The sequence below is a fragment of the Girardinichthys multiradiatus genome, chromosome 1 (assembly GCF_021462225.1).
Source record: "Girardinichthys multiradiatus isolate DD_20200921_A chromosome 1, DD_fGirMul_XY1, whole genome shotgun sequence".
Classification (NCBI taxonomy): Eukaryota; Metazoa; Chordata; class Actinopteri; order Cyprinodontiformes; family Goodeidae; genus Girardinichthys; species Girardinichthys multiradiatus.
In genome coordinates, this window is record NC_061794.1 from 8,480,967 (window position 1) to 8,502,935 (window position 21,969).

Below are 21,969 nucleotides of genomic sequence, written 5' to 3' on the forward strand. Positions count from 1 at the left end.
ACACAGCTGATAGTCCTACTGAATAGACTGTTAGAATTTGTATTATGGCAAGAAAAAAACAGCTAAGTAAAGAAAAACGAGTGGCCATCATTACTTTAAGAAATGAAGGTCAGTCAGTCCGAACAATTGGGAAAACTTTGAAAGTGTCCCCAAGTGCAGTCGCAAAAACCATCAAGCGCTACAAAGAAACTGGCTCACATGAGGACCTCCCCAGGAAAGGAAGACCAAGAGTCACCTCTGCTGCGGACGATAAGTTAATCCGAGTCACCAGCCTCAGAAATCGCAGGATAACAGCAGCTCCGTTTAGAGAACAGGTCAATGCCACACAGAGTTCTAGCAGCAGACACATCTCTAGAACAACTGTTAAGAGGAGACTGTGTGAATCAGGCCTTCATGGTAAAATAGCTGCTAGGAAACCACTGCTGAGGACAGGCAACAAGCAGAAGAGACTTGTTTGAGCTAAAGAACACAATGAATGGACATTAGACCAGTGGAAATCTGTGCTTTGGTCTGATGAGTCCAAGTTTGAGATCTTTGGTTCCAATCACCGTGTCTTTGTGTGGCGCAGAAGAGATGAATGGATGGACTCTACATGCCTGGTTCCCACCGTGAAGCATGGAGGAGGAGGTGTGATGGTGTGGGTTTGCTTTGCTGGTGACACTGTTGGGGATTTATTCAAAATTGAAGGCATACTGAACCAGCATGGCTACCAGAGCATCTTGCAGCGGCATGCTATTCCATCCGGTTTGCCTTTAGTTGGACCATCATTTATTTTTCAACACACCTCCAGGCTGTGTAAGGGCTATTTGACCAAGAAGGAGAGTGATGGGGTGCTGCGCCAGATGACCTGGCCTCCACAGTCACCGGACCTGAACCCAATCAAGATGGTTTGGGCTGAGCTGGACCGCAGAGTGAAGGCAAAATGGCCAACAAGTGCTAAGCATCTCTGGGAACTCCTTCAAGACTGTTGGAAAACCATTTCAGGTGACTACCTCTTGAAGCTCATCAACAGAATGCCAAGAGTGTGCAGAGCAGTAATCAAAGCAAAAGGTAGCTACTTTGAAGAACCTAGAATATAAGACATATTTTCAGTTGTTTCATGCTTTTTTGTTCAGTATATAATTCCACATGTGTTCATTCATAGTTTTGATGCCTTCAGTGTGAAGCTACAATATTCATAGTCATGAAAATAAAGAAAACTATTTGAATGAGAAGGTGTGTCTAAACTTTTGGTCTGTACTGTATTTCAACAATACAGTACACAAAAGCAAAACTATTAATTTCTTAAATAAAATTTCATGAATTTGTAAATCTGCTCCACACAGACAGAGGGCGCTAAACTGTTTAGTATCATGTGAAAAAGATCTTCCTTCAGGCTTCCTCCTTTCCATGACTCCTTCTAATTACAGAAGTTTCTCCAGGCTAATCAGTTGGTTGCATTCAGGACCTGTGGCCCAGTATAAAGAAGAGAAAATAGGTAAAAGGAGCAAGTGCTCTTTCATGTATTACTCATTATGTGGCTTTAAAATGGTGATGAGGAGTCACTGAACCATGACTACATGTTATATTTTGTTTCTGTTTGTGGGTCTGCTTGTAGATGGCGAGTGGACAGCTGTCAAGGGATGAAGCATTGGAATGCTCTAGCTCCAGGCATGCATGCCATGTGATGCTCTACTCTGACACAGCATCTCAGCTGTTTGGCAGGACTCCCATCAGGCACATTGTACTGGTGAGCACAGTTTAGGTGGTGACTTTCCACATCCATAGGGCTTTGTTTAACAGCCTTGTGTGTGAGTCCCTTAGATTTTTATGAACAATAACATCACCTTGTTTTAAGTGAAAACTCCCCACATCTGTGTGTCTCTCTGAGTGGACACATCATCTTGTGAGTGTTTTAACGGTCCCTTTCATCTCAAACAGATGCAGATGCGCTTTGACGGTCTGCTGGGCTTCCCTGGTGGGTAAGTTCTACCTATTGCTATACATAATTTAGCATATTCTCTTACCTTGTATTCATAAATGTTGGAGTGCATATGTGTATTCAGCTCCCTTTCTTTTAATCTCATTAAATAAAATTTAGTGCAGTCTGTCACATATTTAGTAAATTGTGTGTCCACCTTTGTGTTATTTAATCTGAGTATAAATCCTGCTGTTTTGTGAGAACCTCTGAGCTCAACATGTGAAAGAGTCAATCTATCATCTTAAAATGGAAAGCGTATGCCACAACTCTGGAGCAGCTGCAGAGATTCACAGCTAAGCTGTGAGAATTTGTTCTCTGGACAATTATTAGTCATACACACCACACATTTGTTTTTTCTGGAAGAGTGGTAAGAAGAAACCCACTGTTGAAAAAAAACCTTAGGAAGTTCTGTGTGCAACTTGCCACAAGTTATGAAATATACACAGCAAATACATAGAAGAAAGTGCTCTGGTCAGATGAGGCCAAAACTGAACTTTTTGCCTTACATGCAAAACGTTGTTTGTGGCATCCCTGTGGTTAAACATGGCGGTGGCAGCATCATGCTATGTTTTAGTTGAGAAAAGGGTGTATGGAGCTAAATGCATAGGAAACCTGGAAGAAAACCTCTTAGAAGCTGCAAAAGACTTGAGAAAGGAGCCGAAGTTCAACTTCTAGAAGGAAAACCCCCCTAAACACACATCCAGGTTTACAATAAAATTTGTACATTAAACCAGACTAATACATTACGATGGCCCAGTCAAAGTCCTGACCTAAATGTAATTGAGTATCTGGGACAAGACCTGCTGTTAAGCTATTTTGCAAAGAGGAATTAACAAAGTTTCAGAGTAGATGTGCAGAGCTGACAAAGATTTCTCAATACAGATCTGTAGCTGTAATTGGATTGAAAAGTGTTTCTACACTGAATGAACCTGGGGCAGCAGGGGAATTTGAAAATAAAGGTATTGCAACCTTTTAGATTTCAATATGAAATGTGCGGAAGTATAGGTGTATGAATACTTTTGCAAGGCCCTGTAGCTTTTCTTAATCCATCTTTTTTCTTTATAAGTTGCCCCGCATAATAATGATATTAATCTTTCACAGCACAGCACAAACAGTCACACATTGTCTCTAGAATACTGATGTAGCAAAGATGAACTTTAAAAGATAAGGAAACATGTAAGAGAAGTCCCTTTGTGCAAGACGTTGCTGTAGCCTTTTTTTAACCAACTGTTAATCAAACAGATGAGTATTCTGCTGAATCTGAATCACTTGTGTCTTTTTATCTGTGAATAACAGGAGTCTGTGCCAGAATTGCTGGTGCGTCACTCACCAATACGTTGACATTATGTAACAAACCAAGAAATCAGAAAATAATAACGACGTGCAAAACAAAGAAATAACATCAACAAAAAGTTGTTCAAAACTAGCTATGCATCTCATTTTCTTGCCACATAATAAATATAAAAACATGAAATAAAGAACACTAAAATATTGTTGGAATTATTATCGAGTTAATTTACAATTATCCACTTTCCTTTTAGCCTAACTTAACTTTGCATCTTTAGTTAAGGTAAACATTGCAATTTCTTTCCTGGTTTATAACCAAACCCATTCAAAAGCAAGGAAAATCTACTCTGACATATATTCTTCTAACGCTTACATACGCTTTACTCACTTATCTTTTAATCTGTAATTATTTTATTGTTCTTGCTTTGACCGAGTAGCTCAGACTTGCAAAAAAGCAAATTTTGAAAAATAACTTCTTGCTCAGGTGCAAGAAGCATGAGAGCATCCATCTTCTTTAGTGGATTATACAAAGACCCACAGCAGATTGACCATTTCAGGAGTACTGCTTATAATAGTAGAAATTGAACAGTTTTTGACATCAACACGTACTCTAAATCCTAATCAAATTTGAACTAACGCTTCAGCAACAGCTGATTTGGGCACGTTGCAACGTGAGACCTCTGATGAAGAAGGAGGTTTTCCGCTGAAATATGGCAGGTACGTTGTCAGGGACAAAAAATTGTGTGTCTAATAAGAAAAGAACCTAAACACTATATTGTAGACAGACACAATGAACTTTATTGGAATATAAGGCTTTACCTGTTTGGAAGCTATCAATCGGTTTGCAGGGATTTTAATTTCTCCACTGTGAAGAACGATGTTTTCTGTTACAGCTTCCAAGAAGCTTTGAAACCGCAGAGAAAACTGAAAATCTCAAAACTCCTGCAGAAGTTGTAATAAATGAAAACACTTGTTTAGACTTTCTGCATTATTTGTTTAATTACATAGATTTGAGGGTATTTATTTCCCTATGAAAATGGTTTTAGTTGATGTTGGTGCTCCGAGGGAAACCGGAAATTAATTAACGTTACATTTCAAACTGTTCAACGCAAATAGTAATGATTTTAAAGACATTTGTATTCTTGTATACTTCCTTTTCTTTTAACTGCATACCCAAAAGATTTTTAAGTTTCCTCTTAGGCACCTCAGGCGTGTGGGGTACTTTAGGGCACTATACTTGGACCAGATGTCTTTTTACATGCCCCCTTTAAGGAGATTTTTTAAAGTGTTTAATTATTATGCTGATAATGCACAGCTGTAGTTATCAGTGAACATTCTGGGGGCCGCATGGGGAAAGCAGCTGTCAGCACTCGACAACAAGGTCCTGGGTTGAAATCTCCACAGTAGACGGCAAAAGTCTTCAGATTAAGACATTCAATTTCAAATTAAAATACAAGGAGGCTGCTTTTGCTGGTTGAATCCCCAGAGAGTGAAACTCTTATTCTCTGGCAGCAAAGTTGCAACAAATTATGGCTGATGATGTACCCAGTTCAAACTTAACCTCCTTTAGAAATTTGTGCTGTATTTGCTTTTTTTGCTACAAAATGTTGTTTTATTCCATTTTTTTCTACTTTGTAACCTATGGAACAATTGTATTTGAATGAACATGTGAGTAGGAGTAACCTCTTTTTAGGCTTTACGGTTTAAGAATCATTCAGTCGCAGTCTTGTGTACTGTGGCGTCTCTTGAAAATCTTGGATTATTATTATCTTTTTGAAAAAGTACTGTTTTTTGACACGTTAGTCTTGTTGACCCCTTGGAGGAGACCCTGGAAGAGGGGCTTACCAGGGAACTGTTGGAGGAGCTGGGCGTGGCCGTGCCAGTTTCCGTAGAAGATTACGTGGAGTCTTGCTTTGCCCCTTCTCATCCACCCACCTCCTCTTCCTCCTCCTCCCCCCTCATCCTTCACTTCTACGTGAAGAAGATCGAGGAGGAGCAGATTCGAGAGATAGAGAAAGCAGCCGCATCAACTGCAGCAGATCACGGTCTTGAGGTAATGAGTGATGAATTGGGAGTAATTTGCAGGATCTCACGCTCAGCTCTGCATCACCTCTTCTCTCTCCCTCCAGGTGCTGGGAATGGTCCGAGTCCCTCTATACAGCACTAAATCCCACACAGGCTTCTCCTGTTTTCTGTCGCACTCTTTCATAGGCAACGCTCGCTCCCAGCTGGTCGACTCTCTGTTGCGTCTCCACCTGGTGTCCCCTGGGGAGCTGCGGATAGCTCTCAGGAGCTCTCAGAGGATGAACGCTCAGGTTGCGCAGGAACTGCGGGTGGCCCTGGAACTGACAGAGAAGCCGAGGAAGCAACTGTAAAACGCATCTGCGCCTGCACGTCCTGACATGAACTCTCCTCAGAACAGTTTGACCCTGAAACTTGCAATTGTTTCCACAGACAACTCATAATTGGTTTTCTGTGCATTCGTTTTTAATCAACAGCTCATCAATGCCTTTACCAGTAATGGAAATAAATTCACTATCTGGTTCCTAATAATAGTTCTGCTACCCTGTGAACTTTTCCAGATTGTGTCATGTTGCAACCACAAACCTTATTGTCTTTATTGGGATTTTTTGTGATAGACCAAGACAAAGTAGAACATAACTGTGAAGTTGAAGTAAAGGTAGTCAGTGTTTTCACGTTTTTCTAAATAAAAATCTGAAATATAGCCCCCTTGTGAAGACCTAAGGTTAGAGATGTAAGTAGTGGGCGAGAGGCAGGGTATATCCTGGACAGGTTGCCTGTCCATCACAGGGCAACACAGATGTGATGCATGCCATTAGAGACTCACAAGGACAATTCAGACAGACAAATTAACACAAACCAAAGTAGCTGGGGAGAACCTATGCAGGCACAGTGAGAACATGCACGCTGTGTGCATAAAGATCCCAGTCGGGGATTTGAACCTAGGACCTTCTTGATGGAAGGGAACAGTGCTACCAACTGCACCACCAATGCAAACCTTAAATGCATCCTTTAGCTACTCCATCAACCTCTGTTTAAACTCACTAAAGAACAAGCACATTTTAACCAAACATGCCTCAGACACAATCATTCACTGTATGTGGTAAAAATAGTAATTTTTATATATATCATTTGAAAATACTTGAATTTTCTTATGTTTATGTTGTCTGATTACAGAATTTCTAAAAAATATATGTACTTATACGTGACCAAACAGTTACTCAGTACTGGATTCTTTTTCCTGCATACTTTTTTACACTCAATAGAATAATTCTTTGAAAGATTGCTTTTTATTTCTACTCGAGTGTTATTAGCTTTAAAAACCTCACAGTTTAATCCCTCACTTGGAAATGGAAAGAGAATGGCACAACTTCAACACTACTAAGACATGACCCTCCGTCTAAACTGATGAGAGAGCATTAATCAGTGAATAGGTCAAGTGGCCCATGGTAACTCTGGAAGAGCTGCAGAAATCCACTGCTCATGTGGGGGATTTAGTGGATAAGACAACTGTTTGTTATGCGCTCTACAAATATGGCTGCTTATGGAGGAGTGGCAACAACAAATCCATTGGTAAATGAAACCAAAAATAAGTCTTTTTTTGCAATTTTCCATAATAATTGTAGAGGACACAGTAAAAATGTGGAACAAGATGCTCTGGCCCGATCAGACCCAAACCGAACATTTTGGCCTAAAACAAGAAAGGCCCGTTCATTGTCCATTCCAAAATCCAAATGAGAATCAGTGCCCAGACAATACAATTGATGTCTACAGATGCTTTCCATCCAATCTGGCTGTGGAAAGAAATACTGGCCAGAAATATCAGTCCCTGTTTGTTAAAAGCTGGTAGAGATTCAAAGCTATTGTATGCCTTCATTTTGCTGTGTTTCCTAAAATTCTAATAAAATACATTAAAGTTTGTAGTTTAAATGTGATAAAATGTGAAAAAGTCCAAGGCTGGGAATACTTTTGCCTGGCGACAGATTATAAATTGGATGATGATTCTGCAGCTGCAAGTTCAAACTCTAACATAAACACAAACAACCAAATATGACTAACGGAAAGACGAACAAAGAAGATGCAAGGCCGTGCTACCCTATATGATTCTACACAGGCAGCTTTGTGGTTTTCTATATCTGCCAGGACCAAAGGGGCACGATTCAGCAGAAATGTTTGTCTTCTACAGTCATGTAGAAGTCTTTGTCTATGTGCTACTATCGTGTTTCACAAATGAACTTATTGCACCGCAGCACAGCTTGAATCCTAGGATTAATTATGTCTGTGACATACTATACAGCCAGCAGGCGAAGATTTGATTCTGTTTAAGTGCACCCTGGGTGCAAGTAACCTGCTCATACCAGATGTTGGTTAACCTCATTCTCTGACAATCTCGCTGGCAGAAAGCAGAAGCAGAAGACAGGATGCTGCCAAACCTTTAAGATAATTATTGGACTGAAAGTGCACCTTCTGTCCACTCATTGTTGATGTTTTTTGCAGATGGATCTTCCTCCACATTCTTGTATTACTAGGCAAACCAGCAGCAACACGGGCAGGCAGGCAGAACACATAAAAGCAGTTTCTGCAGGGCAGATTGGGTCAAATGTTTACAACATAATAGATCCCATTAAGACTTATTGCCTTGCACAAGGTCAGGTGGACATATTAATCATATGCACAGATTGGACTATCAATTAAGCAAGAAATTGTGATATTTGTGAGGTGACGAGTGCGATCTGCTATCGATGCACATCTCTCAGTCCGAGTGTGTTTTTCACAGCCGTCAGTAGATGGGGAAAAAAAGGAACACATCCGCTGTAACAGACAGGAAGCCTAGGAGACGGAAAGCTCGAAACACCACGTCTGTGGTTGTTTTCATGTAAGACGTTGGTCTTTTTTTCTCCTTCCACTGAGCTTGCTGTAACCTGTATCTTGCACGCCAATGTGTGATGAGAAAGCATGCTGTCATGTGATGGTGTCGCACGATAACACAAGGTCATCAGAAGCAGGTTCAGAGCAGAACAGAAGCAGGGATGGAGGGGAGGGTAGCGCAGGCGCGCGATGGATGGATGGATGGATAGATGGAAGGAGCAGAGGGAGAGTGGGAGATGCTGAGGGAAAAAGATGGTGTATTCATAGCAGCAGCGGTATTTATAGCCGCCCAGAGGAGAGGAGAGGAGAGAGTGGGATGGGGGCGTGGCTTGGGATGGGCTTTCTCACTGCTGCGTTACGACAGGGGGAGTGGGTGGGAGGAGAGACGCTGCTCTGGCGTGAGTGGAGAGGCTATCTGGCATATTTTGAAAGACGGAGGGGGAGGGCTGTTTGTGTGTGAGAGCGTGTGTGTGTGTGTGTGTGTCTTAGAAATGAGAGAGAAGAGTACTGAGCTGGGAGAAATCTGTCAGAATCAAACACGCTCCACTCTGAGCACGCCTGCCAGTGTGTGTGTGTGTGTGTGTGAGTCTGCGTGATACACAAGAAACGAGGGATGAGAAGAGAAGAGCAGAGAAACAGATAGAAAGAGGCATAGGAGGACCACAAAGTAAGGTACGTATAGCTGTCATGCTGCTCTTGAATATAGCAACCTGTGAGTCTATGTGTGTGTGTGTGTGTGTGTGTGTGTGTGCTCCACAGAGTGAGATAGAGATATTTATTTATAGTAAAGTCTTACCCAATATTTACTTTTTTACTAACTGGTAGAAGATCAGTTATGTAATATGTGTGCACCATTTTCAGACTGTGTGTTTATGTGGTTGTGTAATTATCCTGAGGTGTTTCTGTGGCCATTGTGTGGAGCCCTTCCACAGCACCTTAACCATATGGTCTTATTTACGACAAACTGGAAATATAACTCATCACTGCTGCTGTTATTTCTGCTGAGCCTTAATTCCCTATTAAATCCCCGTCTTCACTAGCAACACTTAGTGCAATCAAAAGATGCAGATAAGCAATGCACACAGCAAAGCTGCCTTGCCTGTGCAACAGTGCAACTGTGACATAGGGAGAAAAACTGCAACATTAAAGCTATTTTTTTTTTTTTTTACTATTCTGAGTGAGTTCAATCAAAAAGGAGTTCCTGATTTAGTCAGGCCATGGTGCACACTGATTTCCATACAAATGCTCCTTATTAGGATTTAAATCCCTGATCTGAAACAGCAGCAATGTATAAAGGTTGCAGGCTATCACTGTCCTGTCCTCTGTGTCCAGCTCTCTTTTCTGTGAGCCACATTTGTGTGCTGCATGTGCCTCTTTTCTGCACTGACATGAAGTGCATCATGTGTTACTCATTCGGAGCTGCCCCACTTCCTTCATGTGGCGGTTAGCCTGCAAGCTTTTATAGTGGCTTCTGTGACATAACGGAAACTCAAAATGTTTCACTTTATTTGTTCCCAAATTTGGATCAGTAGTTGCAAAATACTTTTTACCATTCAGTGAACAGTCATCAGTAGGTTAATGTTTCGCATTTTGTCAACTTACAACAAACTTAAATGTGTTTTATTGGAATTTTATGTGATGAACCAAGACGAAGTAGAGCATAATGGTGGGGTCGGAAAAAAAATTTTACACGGTAAATTTAAACAATAATGGAAAGTGTACTTTTGATTCACCACCTCACTGGTCAATACTTTGCAGAACCACCTTTCGCTGTGGTTACACTTGCAAATGTTTTGGTAAATCTCTCTACCAGCTTTGCACATCTAATGATTGACATCTTTGCTCATTCTACTTTGCGAAAAGTTGAAGCTCAGTCAGATTGGATTGAAAGCATCGGAGAACATCAGTTGTTGAGTTTCACCACTTAAGTGGCCCATTCCAACACATCTTTATGGTTTAATCTTAACTATTCGATTGTATTTCTGGCTGTATGTTTTGGGTTGATATACTGTTGGAAGGGGAACCTCCGCCCCAATTTCCAACAGGTTTTCTTTCTAGATTAGCTTATTTTTTGGCTCCATCCATCTTCCCACAAACTCTGACCAGCTTCCCTGTTCCTGATAAATAATATAAAAAAAACATCCCCACAGCATATCGCTGCCTCTACTGTGTTTTACCATGTGGATGATGTATTCAGTGATATGCTGCCTGAGCTGTTGATATCTGTAACTCCTCCAGAGTAACCATGGGCCCCTGAATAATGCCCTCCTAGGACGCTTATAAGTATAGGTGGACAGTCATGTCATGCTAGGTTTCCAGTGGTGTCATAATGTTTCCATTTTCAGATGATTGATTGAATAGTGTTCTGTGAAATGTTTAAAACTTGGGATGTTGTTTTCTAACCTAACCCTATTTTGAACTTCTCTATAACTTTCTCTCTGACCTGTTCTCCTCCGTCTTCCTGATGATGTTTGTTCACTAATGTTATCTAACAAACCTCTAAGGCCTTTACAGAGGAGGTGGATTTATATAGAGGTTAAATGACACACGGGTGGACTCTGTTCAGATGATAGGTGACTTCTGAAGGTAGTTTATTACACCGGGTTTCATTTAGGGGTGTCAGACTAAAGGGGACTGAAGGCAAGTAACTCTAAAGCTGCACAAAAACAACATATTTGTAGTATTGATAACTATGTACTACAGTGTGTGCATCACAGGTCTGAGACATACTGACTCATCCTTCTGCACTGTATAAATAAGGTCAAAAACTGACGGTGGACCTAGATATTATCAAGTTCTATATTTCAGTTTTCTTTGGGAGCGTTTCGGTGTTGAAGAAGAATCTGAGCTTTGAGCAGTGTCTTAAGGACGGATGGGTCCAGTGAGCCAGCCGACCCTGTCACACTGACCCTCTGTTTCATTTCAGGGTTTTTTTTCCCCATGTTTGCCTTCTACTGATACCATCAGGCATGCATTTCAAAAACATAACCCATAAACGATCCTCTTCAATAAAAATCAAGAATGGCATGACAACACTGGGAATCTTTCTGAGTCATTTGGCATCAACTTGGGCTTCTGCAGACGGGTAGCAAGTCCGAATATAAGAAACCGTTTATGCCTTGAGTATGATGTAGAAAAAATTCTAACATCTTTGCAAATATATAATGTTTTACAATATGTATTGTACTTAAGTCTCCTAAATGTATCTCATGTGCTGCATTATGTGCTATACTGAAACTAGTCTTCCCCGCAGTGTGTGTTTTAGCAGAGAGGATTAAGCTGTTGCTGAAAGCGTGAAGGAACACAATAATTCTCTACTGTAGTGGCATAAGATGATAGGGTTTACTGTTCGCAGAGGAAAATGCTGCATACAGTATATTGGTGTCTTTACACATTAATACAAGGTGAACTTAAGCATGGTGCCAATGAATCTTGTCGCTGGAGCCAGTTTCAGGGGGGTGCAACCTATTGAAGGACGGTCTGGTGAACATTTTGAGGTCCTTTAAGATTTGCAGTCCATTAGCCAATAAATGGTTGGAAAGCTTCTAGTTGTGGGAATAATGTTTTTGCAATTTGTTTTGCATGATTTAATCCTAATGAAAGGTTCTAACCTTTTTTACAAAGAAGTAACCCATATCCCTCTCAACAGTAGAAAACATTTTAAAGGATCATCTTCTTCTGGTCTAGTGATTCTTTTTCTTTGTTCTTCTCCTTTTATCGGTCTCTGTAGTGAATCATTTGTCTTTATCTTATCAAGTTAACGGACATCCTCTTGTGTCACACCAACTCTCTGTATATCTTTTGTCATTACATCCATGAATCTTCTGTACGTGTCCAAACCACCTCAGCCATATCTCTCTAACTTTAACCTCTTCCACAAAACACTTAAAGCTGTCTCTGTGGGTTAACCCGATGCCGATACTCCACTGAGCCACTAAGTGAGGTAGTCACCATAAATTCGGCTGGTTTTAGTAAGGATTAGCCAGCTTCCCAGCTCAATGGTGTGGGTCATCATGACAGACAGGCAGTTAAACCAGTCGAATGGGAGATTTAAGGTGAAAACATAGCAGGACGTGGGTAGACCAGGACGTCATGCACATCATCCCTTACCATTGACATATTGGACGGGTAGCACTGAAGTGCGCTGAGACAGAACAGATCATTCATCAGTTATGCTAGAATATAAAGCAATACTGATATGGTGTCACACTGCATCAATGTGTTTAGAACGGTCCAACATTCTTCTTTACTATCCCGACCCTTTAGTTCCATTCCCTGCTGACTTGATGTTTGAATGCTCACACGTGTGCAGGATATTGCCGGCTTGATTTTTGACTTAAAGGTATGTCTCCAAACAGGAAACAACTTTTGCATCTTGTAAATCTTCCTTTCAGCCTGGCACAATACACCTGTGACACCTTTGTCCATCCACTGCCTCCTGGCTGCACTCTCTTCTTCACCTTTCTTGTGCAACGAATGTTGGTTTGGGGGAAACCACCTTAAGTACCTTCACTCTTTGCAGCAACACATGCATCCCTCTCATTACTTGGTTCTACTGACTTTCTTTCTCCAGGGCAAACCTCCACCTCTCCACACTCCAACTATTTTTTCTGTTCTCATATATAAAACAAATATAAAACATTGTCATCTGCAAACACTGAAATCCATTTTTGACTCCAGTCTGACCGCATCTGTCTTTCCCTTGTAGTTACTAATGGTTACTAATGTCTAAACTTTAATAGATTCTCCAATAAAGTCTATTTTGTAGCTGAACTGACAAAAGTTATCGTTTTTTTCTTTTCATTTTATCTACACTTTATGTGCAAAATAAAAGCAAAATATGTTATATAAAAAGTGATTAAGGTTAAATTCAGGCAGTCTATGTCAACCCGGCCTTAATAATTAGTTTATAATCCTTTGCAGTTGAATAGAACGGACTCCGATTATGATCCAGTTCAACAGTCTGGTTTAGTTTTAAGTGATTTTTATGCTAATTTGGAAAAACAAGGAAACCAAGAAATGCATTTAAATTTTGCTTTGCTTCAAATGTATGAATATAGCAAATGGCAATAGTTGATCAGTATTTATAGGTGTAAGTGTAATCAGTTGTCTTCAGAAGAATCAAGACTCTCTTTCACAAGACAATCCTGGCCAAGACCTGGTACCAGCCCACAAAGTTACATGACATTCACAACAAAACATGTAAATAAATAAAGGAAAAACATTAACACCATCATAAACAGAATAATAAAACATCCTTCAATTAAAACATTTACAGAAAATGATCTCCAGATCTTTAAGAACAACATTTAGTAGCTTTTAATAACAGCAGCTCTTTTAAGGTCAAGTTTTTCTGTAACTGGTTCCATACAGAGTAGAAAATTGAAATCTTTCCTACTGAGCTTAGTTCGGACTTTACGCACGGAAAGTAAAAGTAAGTTCTCAACAATGAAAGATAATATCCTCCAGTAATTTTTCCATTAATGTTGGCCCATGAATAAGGTAGCACTCTGAGATTGGCCTTATAAATCATAGTATGCAAATGATGGACTCTACGGGTGGCTTGGGCTAAGGCTGTCCACCCAACCTGTGCGGACAACCTGTTATAAATCTTAAAGCTCCGTGAATAACAGCATCCAGTGAATGAAGACATTTAAGAGATGCATGCATGTATAAAGTGTGACATCAACCAGTCTCTTTTTAGCTTTAAAAGAGAAAAAAATCTAAAGATTCTAAAAGAAAACCCATATTTTATTTCAACTTCTTCACCAACTGTTGAACTGACAACCATCAAGTGTGGGAATGCTTTTCACCAGTAGGACAGGAAGACTGGTCAAAGTTGATTGAAAGACAGATGGAGCTGAATACAGGATAATTCTGGAAGAACTATTGTGACAGGCTGCAAAAAACTGCAGACTGGATGGAGGTTTACCTTCCCACAAGACGATCCTAAAGACACAGCTAGAGCTGAAAATTGTAAATCACTTATCTGTTTACTTCATTTAATAATTATGCACTAGTGTGTGTTGGTTAATGACATAAACTGAAAATAAAACACACTACCGGTCAAATGTTTTAGAACCCCTTTCTCATTGAATGGTTTTCTTTATGTTTATGACTATTTACATTGTATGTAGATTCTCACTGAATGCATCAAAACTGTGAATTAACACATATGGAGTTATGTAGCAAAATAACTTTAAATATGTTTTATATTTTGGATTCCTTAAAGTAGCCGCCCTTTGCTGTGATGACTGAAATATTAACCTCTGGCCGTCTCTCAATGAACCTCTGGGAAGTTCTTTCAAGATTTCGCATGACCGCCTCATGAAGCTCATGGAGAGAATGCCAAGAGAGCAAAGCAGTAATCAGAGCAAAGGGTGGCTATTTTTAAGAATCTGAAAGTTATTTCACACTTTTTGCTTACTACATAATTCTATGTGTGTTCATTCATAGTTTGGATGCATTTGGTGAAAATCTACAATGTAAATATTCATGAAAATATTAAGTGAGAAAGTTTTTCTAAACCCTTTGACCGGTAGTGTGCATTGAAATTTGTGGTTGTAATTGGACAAAATGTGAAAAAGTTCAAAGAATGTTTATATTTTTTCAAGGCTGTATCTAATTGATTCCTCCATCAGCTTTAATTACAATAAGCTTGCCTTGTTTAAGCTGTGCCTGAACTTACAAGAACCACTTCCACTTAAATCCATCCATCGGAGCGACAATCTGTGTGTCTGTACCTGAGTTAATGAATACACAGCTAAAGTGTGGCTGACAGCGCAGTTCGACATCTTCATTCATATTTCAGTGCTCGCCTGTAACCTCGGCCCTGTCACCAAGACGCTACATAAGCACCTGCACGTGTCTTTTCTTCAGCAGGCGAATAACCTTAGTTTTCCCAAAAGTGTCGCTTTTAGGAAATTAGATCATCTGGCCGGAATAATTTTTTTCCCCATTCTTTTATTTTGCACAGCCTTAGTTTGGCTTCATCTGACATTTGCATGGCTCAGGGAGGATTTTCTTCTCACAGAAGGCTGTTTTTGAGAGAAAACAGAGCTGGAATAACAAAATATATTTGTAACATTTTCTGCAAAAATGCCATAGCATAAAATCAGAGTAAGTGGTCCGCAAAGCAGAAGGTTGTTTGCTCTCAGCAGTATCAGGAAATCCCCTCACAATATCAGGACATAACATCTAACACAATGTGCCGTTTGTGTTTCTCATTCTTAGTATTCATGTTTTCTTCCTCTAAAGAAATTGGTAGAAAATTCCATGGAAATAAAGAGCTATTACTGTTCATGATGCACCATCTCCTCTCTTGTCATCAGTTTATTTCATATTCACTGTGTGTATCACAGTCCTTCTTTCATTAACCATGACCTCAAGCATAAAACGTTGTTCTCCAATAACCCCAATTTCTCTGTCCTTACTGGCCATTTAGCTTCGAGCTGCTTCTTTTCTCCTGATCTTTCTCTTCTACAACCCCCTCCTGTTTCTTTCTAAGATCATTCACATCCGCTTTGTTCTTCGCAGATTAGGGTCGCACGCTGACGAAACCCCTCTGCAGACTTTGGTGGTCTCAGGTGTCTCATTCGCAGAAATCTCTTTTGTGTGTGTTTGCGCCGCTTCTGCATTTAGTTTATGCTTCCGTCTGAAACCGTTGCTGAAACACGTCTGATTCACATCCACCGCACTGCCCTGGAAAAGGAAATGAGAGTACAGTTCATGGAGCACTTAAAGAATGAGTGGTCGACTTCACTTATGTTAGCGGTGTGAGGTGTGGCTGATGCTTGAGGCCATCTTCATCTTAGTTTTTCACTTCCTTTATGTATGTCTCCCTCAGCTTAAAGCAGACAAATTTTAAAACTGTTTGTTGTAGGAGATGGCACAGTGGTCCAAAACAAAATGACTGCTTTTAGAACCTGTCTGTCAGTGAAAGCAGTACGTTTAGGCACCCATCACAGAGTGCTTAAACACTAGACGGTAGAAGTGAAATGTCTCTGTATCTGTTTGCTTTCAAGGGTGTGTATTTCTGTCCCTGCTTATGTGTTAAGTTTGAAAGGAACGTACGATCAGATCCGTTAGTCTTTTAAAATAACAAAACCTTTAAGGAATTCAAGTCATTAATTTTGCACACAAGACTAATGGCAGCAGATCTCCCGATTGGAATCTAAAAGTCTTCAAAGATGCTGGAACCTAACCGGCTGGATTCCAACAACGTCTGAATGCAGCTCAGTCTTTGCTACAGTCATTAAATGAAAGCTTTCAAAAAAGAATTGTTACATAAGAATTTACACTCAAACTTCTTGGTTATGTCTCTACCAGCTTGTCACATGCTGTGCAACAATAGGTTTGGTTTAGCTATGATTATTACACAGAAACCTGACTGGAAAACTTCAAAGCAGCTGGTCAGTGTTAAGATGGTATTTAATTGTTGAAACGCAAATGTTTTCCAAGGCCTGTTATTTCGCAGTAGCAACTTGTCCAGATTAACCAGATGTTTGTTTTTTTCGACTGTGGTTTAATGAGTCCGTTTTTTAAGGCCTGGGGAAAAACACCTGACTAAAGAGATTAATTAAATAATTAAAATGAAATCAGATGCTATGACAGGCAAAACTTTCTTAACCGGGACATATCATGCAAAATCCACTTTTTTATCCCTAAATACATTTTTTTGTGTACTTGGGGTCTGTAGGAGTGCAGAAAAGTTTAATTGAGTCTCTCCAGGTGCTCTGTAGATATCTTTGTATTCTGTTTGGGTCATATTTTTCAATCTGTTCAGTTTTCTTGATTCTATATTATGTTTTCTGAGCATCACAGTATTTGCTGCAGAACTGCTAAACAAGGTCATGAACTTCCGGCTGATCAATTCGCGTATCCGCGAATACCATTTTTATTTCCCGCTCCGATTTTGTAGTCCAAGCTCAAGTATTCCGAAGCTGCAAGTGGATAAGTCTAAATGTACGGTTGTTGGGTGTATTAACCTACAATTTATTACACCGCCCCCAGCATCAGAACCTCTTCGAAGTGCCTAGTTAAATTTTATTTTTCATGGAATGTATCCACATCATTGGTGAAAAACCTCGTCTGCGTGAAGCACTTCAAGGACGAGTGCCTTCAGCAACCTCTGCCAGTATCAAGGATATGCTAAAAGACTTTATCTGATTAAGGGGTCAGTTCCTTCTGTCTGTGGAAACAATGGACACAGCAAAACAGGAAGCTGCAAATAACGCTAAAATGGCAACAAACTTTATTTTAGACATGAATTTATTGTGTGTTAATGTCACGTCCTGGCCATTGTTTTGATAGCAGTAGCATCGTATTTTCTGCTTCTGTTAGCGCTGTGTGCTGCTTTTAGCCCCTTCAGGACATATCCGTACTGTGTGTTTTGAATAGTATTATTACATTAACAGTTTAGCATTATGTTTGCCGCTAGATAATTTTATCTCTGCTATCAAACTACAAAAATGGGTGGAGTGAAAAAGTATTTGACCTGGTGGGGGGAACGGGTTGTGAAGGGCCTCCGTAGGATTGAAAGAGACAGCACAGGCGGCCTGCCTGTCTCCACCTTCGGAGGGAAGGGGACCACCTCCTGGGTCCGGGGGCTGGTTGCACCTATGGGGTATCGGCACCTAGACCTGGGAGTATAGAGTATGTATGGGGAGTGTGAGTGAGTGTACGATGTCCATTGTTATTTGTCTTTATGTTGGGTCGGCGTGGTTGTAAATTGGGCTGGATCTCCTCGGGCGTAGACGGCTGCTGGCGGGGCCTGTGGACTCGTCGCTGCAGCTCCCTGGGGCTTCTCCACTGTGGCTGCTGGGTGGTTCCCCTGAGACTCTCCCCTGCTCTTTTCTGAGGGAGTTTGCGGTAGTCCCGGCGATGGTTCTCCTGGAGTTCCTGTGCTCTGGGGGATGTTTAGATGTCCATGGCTCAGATCTCTTCTGTATCTGTCCCGGGTCTAGGGGCCAGGTTTGTGTCTCCTCAAACTCACTATTGCATATTTGTATGGAGAGACCTTGTATACACATGTGCACTCACACTCAGACACACAGGTGTTTAGATTCAGGTGTTAACAGATACACAAATGTTCTATACTGAGCTGCATTTACCACTAAATACATCTTGCATTCATTCAAGTACCGTCCACTTTTTGGTAAGAAAAAGCTGTTGATATGAATGTTTCTGCAGGTGTAGAAGCAAGCAGGGTGTTATCTTGTATTCTCTTCAGCCTTCTTTCTCTCCTCCATTTTTTTCTCCTTCTCTCCCCTTTTCCTTTTTGCCCCACCTGTCTCTTTTTTGTGCTTCTTATTTTTTTCCTTTTCGTTTTTGTCTCCGTGTCCGTAACAATTGAAATAATCCCAAAGAAGTTTCTAATAAAGATTCTTTTTTAAATATCAAGCAGGGCTTTAAAGCGTTAGCTGTGATGCTCCACTTGTGAAAGTAAATCTGTTGGGCTTTTTCTTGGCACTTAGACAACAATTCTGAGCGCTACACTGCCGGAAAGGACAGGTCAAAAAAAAGAGACAGCACCAAATTGAGTTGCTCTCAGATGACTGTGGAGCAACAATAAGAAAAGCATTGCAGTTCCATTTTGTATAGATCACAACTGAATAATATTAGTGTGAAAGGGAAGGATTTAAAAGCATTTAATGTCCCCTTTAAAGAAAACTGTGGGGGAAATATCCAGACATCAGAAGGAGGAGCTTATTTAATGTAAAATTTCTTCTAAACTTTTGTTGTTGATTTGGTAGAATTGTGTAATTTTGTCCAAATTAGACAGACCATTGGAAGACCACTTCATAATTAGAGACAACCCGTCTCTTCTTGGAGAATCTTTGGCTCAGATTCTTTCAGAAGATGCTCAGACACTCAGTTTTAGGCGGCTAGGCTTATAAACCAGGTCCAGACTCCTCCTGAAGCCATTCATTTGTTCTTATAATTAGGTGCTTAGGATTGTTGTCCTATTAGGAGGTGATTTTTTGCCTTAATTTGCCATAGCAGTTTAGAGCATATTTTCTTGAAGAATCTCTCTATACAGGTCCTTCTCAAAATATTAGCATATTGTGATAAAGTTCATTATTTTCCATAATGTCATGATGAAAATTTAACATTCATATATTTTAGATTCATTGCACACTAACTGAAATATTTCAGGTCTTTTATTGTCTTAATACAGATGATTTTGGCATACAGCTCATGAAAACCCAAAATTCCTATCTCACAAAATTAGCATATCATTAAAAGGGTCTCTAAATGAGCTATGAACCTAATCATCTGAATCAATAAGTTAACTCTAAACACCTGCAAAAGATTCCTGAGGCCTTTAAAACTCCCAGCCTGGTTCATCACTCAAAACCCCAATCATGGGTAAGACTGCCGACCTGACTGTTGTCCAGAAGGCCACTATTGACACTCTCAAGCAAGAGGGTAAGACAGAAAGAAATTTCTGAACGAATAGGCTGTTCCCAGAGTGCTGTATCAAGGCACCTCAGTGGGAAGTCTGTGGGAAGGAAAAAGTGTGGCAGAAAACGCTGCACAACGAGAAGAGGTGACCGGACCCTGAGGAAGATTGTGGAGAAGGGCCGATTCCAGACCTTGGGGGACCTGCGGAAGCAGTGGACTGAGTCTGGAGTAGAAACATCCAGAGCCACCGTGCACAGGCGTGTGCAGGAAATGGGCTACAGGTGCCGCATTCCCCAGTCCTGGGCTACAGAGAAGCAGCATTGGACTGTTGCTCAGTGGTCCAAAGTACTTTTTTCGGATGAAAGCAAATTCTATTCTGCATGTCATTCGGAAATCAAGGTGCCAGAGTCTGGAGGAAGACTGGGGAGAAGGAAATGCCAAAATGCCAGAAGTCCAGTGTCAAGTACCCACAGTCAGTGATGGTCTGGGGTGCCGTGTCAGCTGCTGGTGTTGGTCCACTGTGTTTTATCAAGGGCAGGGTCAATGCAGCTAGCTATCAGGTGATTTTGGAGCACTTCATGCTTCCATCTGCTGAAAAGCTTTATGGAGATGAAGATTTCATTTTTCAGCACGACCTGGCACCTGCTCACAGTGCCAAAACCACTGGTAAATGGTTTACTGACCATGGTATCACTGTGCTCAATTGGCCTGCCAACTCTCCTGACCTGAACCCCATAGAGAATCTGTGGGATATTGTGAAGAGAACGTTGAGAGACTCAAGACCCAACACTCTGGATGAGCTAAAGGCCGCTATCGAAGCATCCTGGGCCTCCATAAGACCTCGGCAGTGCCACAGGCTGATTGCCTCCATGCCACGCCGCATTGAAGCAGTCATTTCTGCAAAAGGATTCCCGACCAAGTATTGAGTGCATAACTGTACATGATTATTTGAAGGTTGACGTTTTTTGTATTAAAAACACTTTTCTTTTATTGGTCGGATGAAATATGCTAATTTTGTGAGATAGGAATTTTGGGTTTTCATGAGCTGTATTCCAAAATCATCCGTATTAAGACAATAAAAGACCTGAAATATTTCAGTTAGTGTGCAATGAATCTAAAATACATGAATGTTAAATTTTCATCATGACATTATGGAAAATAATGAACTTTATCACAATATGCTAATATTTTGAGAAGCACCTGTATTTTGCTGGTGTCATCCTACCACCCATGCAAACTGGTCCCCTTGCAAGTATCCTCATCCACCTCCATACTTGAAAATAGAGATTGTGTCCGATCAGTACTGCCTGTTATTTTTCAGATATGATGTTCTCCCATTTTTTGGTCTCATGAAAGCAAACGTTTTCTCTTGGTTTCATCAAACCAGTTTGTACCTGGTCTGACAATCTCTAAGGTCTTTTTTGGCAAAATTCCAGCTGCTACCATGTCTGTCTGGTCTCTCTTCCATCAAGGCCTGATTAGTGTAGTGCATTAGCAAACGCTGACCCGCTAAATATTTCTCAAATCTCTTACTGATGATCTAATTCACTAATTATTTAGTTTGGACTAGGACTAGATTTACAGAAGGCCCTTATAATTCCAAATTTCTTCTATTACAATAGAATGGAGACACAGCTTTTCAGTACATTCAATGCTGCTGAAATCTGTTTTTGTCCTTCCTCAGATTTTTGCTGTTACACAATCCAGTCTGCAGATAATTCATTTGACTTGGTATATGCTCTGACACTGTCAACTTTGAGACCTTACATGGCAAATAGGTTCCTGCATGAGTTCATATCTCAGCCCGGGACTTTCCATGGGGGGTTTGAGGTGCATGTGTGGGTTTTGGCTGATTACTTCCTCCCATTGTTAAAAAAACATTGATGTTACAGAAAATGATGATCCTAAATTATTTACATGTGTGAGTGCCGTGCACACATATGCCTCCTCAGCAACACTGTGTTGAATTTACGTTGGGTAAAAATGTAAAGAGGTCCATTTCTCAACATAAACATGTCATGTCTGGTATCTGCCTTTATAGGTCTGGTTCCTCCATGTTTATTTTCTTTACCTCCTTGCTTACTAATGTTTCGGTATATTGAGTTACGTGTTTTCCCTGCTCATCTGTGTTAATTAGTCACTTTCTCCTTCAGTTGTGCATCTCAGATCATGCATCTCCCGCCAGCTGCTCATGATCCCTACTGATTACCCTTCCTTGATCATTGGTTCATTTTCCTGCCTTCCTCAGTATTTATACCCTCTGGTTCTCATTGTTCTGCTCCGGATCCACTGCTGACATGTCTCTGTGTTTTTTCCTGTCACCCTGCCCGTTTTCCCTGTGGTAGTACCTGAGTTGAGTCCTCTTATTAAAGTAAACTCACCATGCGGTTCCCGTCCTCCTGTTTGCGCTTTGGTCCTGTACCACC

At 40.6% G+C, this 21,969-nt stretch overlaps 2 protein-coding genes across 4 annotated transcripts in view; both read left to right on the forward strand.

The window, feature by feature from the left end:
* The first annotated feature begins 1,337 nt into the window (after positions 1 to 1,337).
* On the forward strand, positions 1,338 to 5,853 carry zgc:103759 (U8 snoRNA-decapping enzyme). The gene is made up of 5 exons (XM_047372142.1): positions 1,338 to 1,477; positions 1,598 to 1,729; positions 1,921 to 1,961; positions 5,051 to 5,300; positions 5,377 to 5,853. Exons 2-5 carry the CDS (start codon positions 1,598 to 1,600, stop codon positions 5,620 to 5,622), a joined length of 669 nt encoding a protein of 222 aa, XP_047228098.1. The 5' UTR covers positions 1,338 to 1,477; the 3' UTR covers positions 5,623 to 5,853.
* Positions 5,854 to 8,560: 2,707 nt separating this feature from the next.
* The window catches only part of arhgap4b (Rho GTPase activating protein 4b), a 54,110-nt gene continuing 40,701 nt past the window's right edge, over positions 8,561 to 21,969 (forward strand). For 2 of the 3 annotated variants that reach the window (XM_047369603.1, XM_047369609.1), the window contains exon 1: positions 8,564 to 8,809. The gene's annotated coding sequence lies outside the window, so the exon portion shown is untranslated. Of the gene's footprint in view, positions 8,810 to 21,969 lie in introns of all 3 variants that reach the window. The other variant, XM_047369617.1, reaches the window with a different exon arrangement.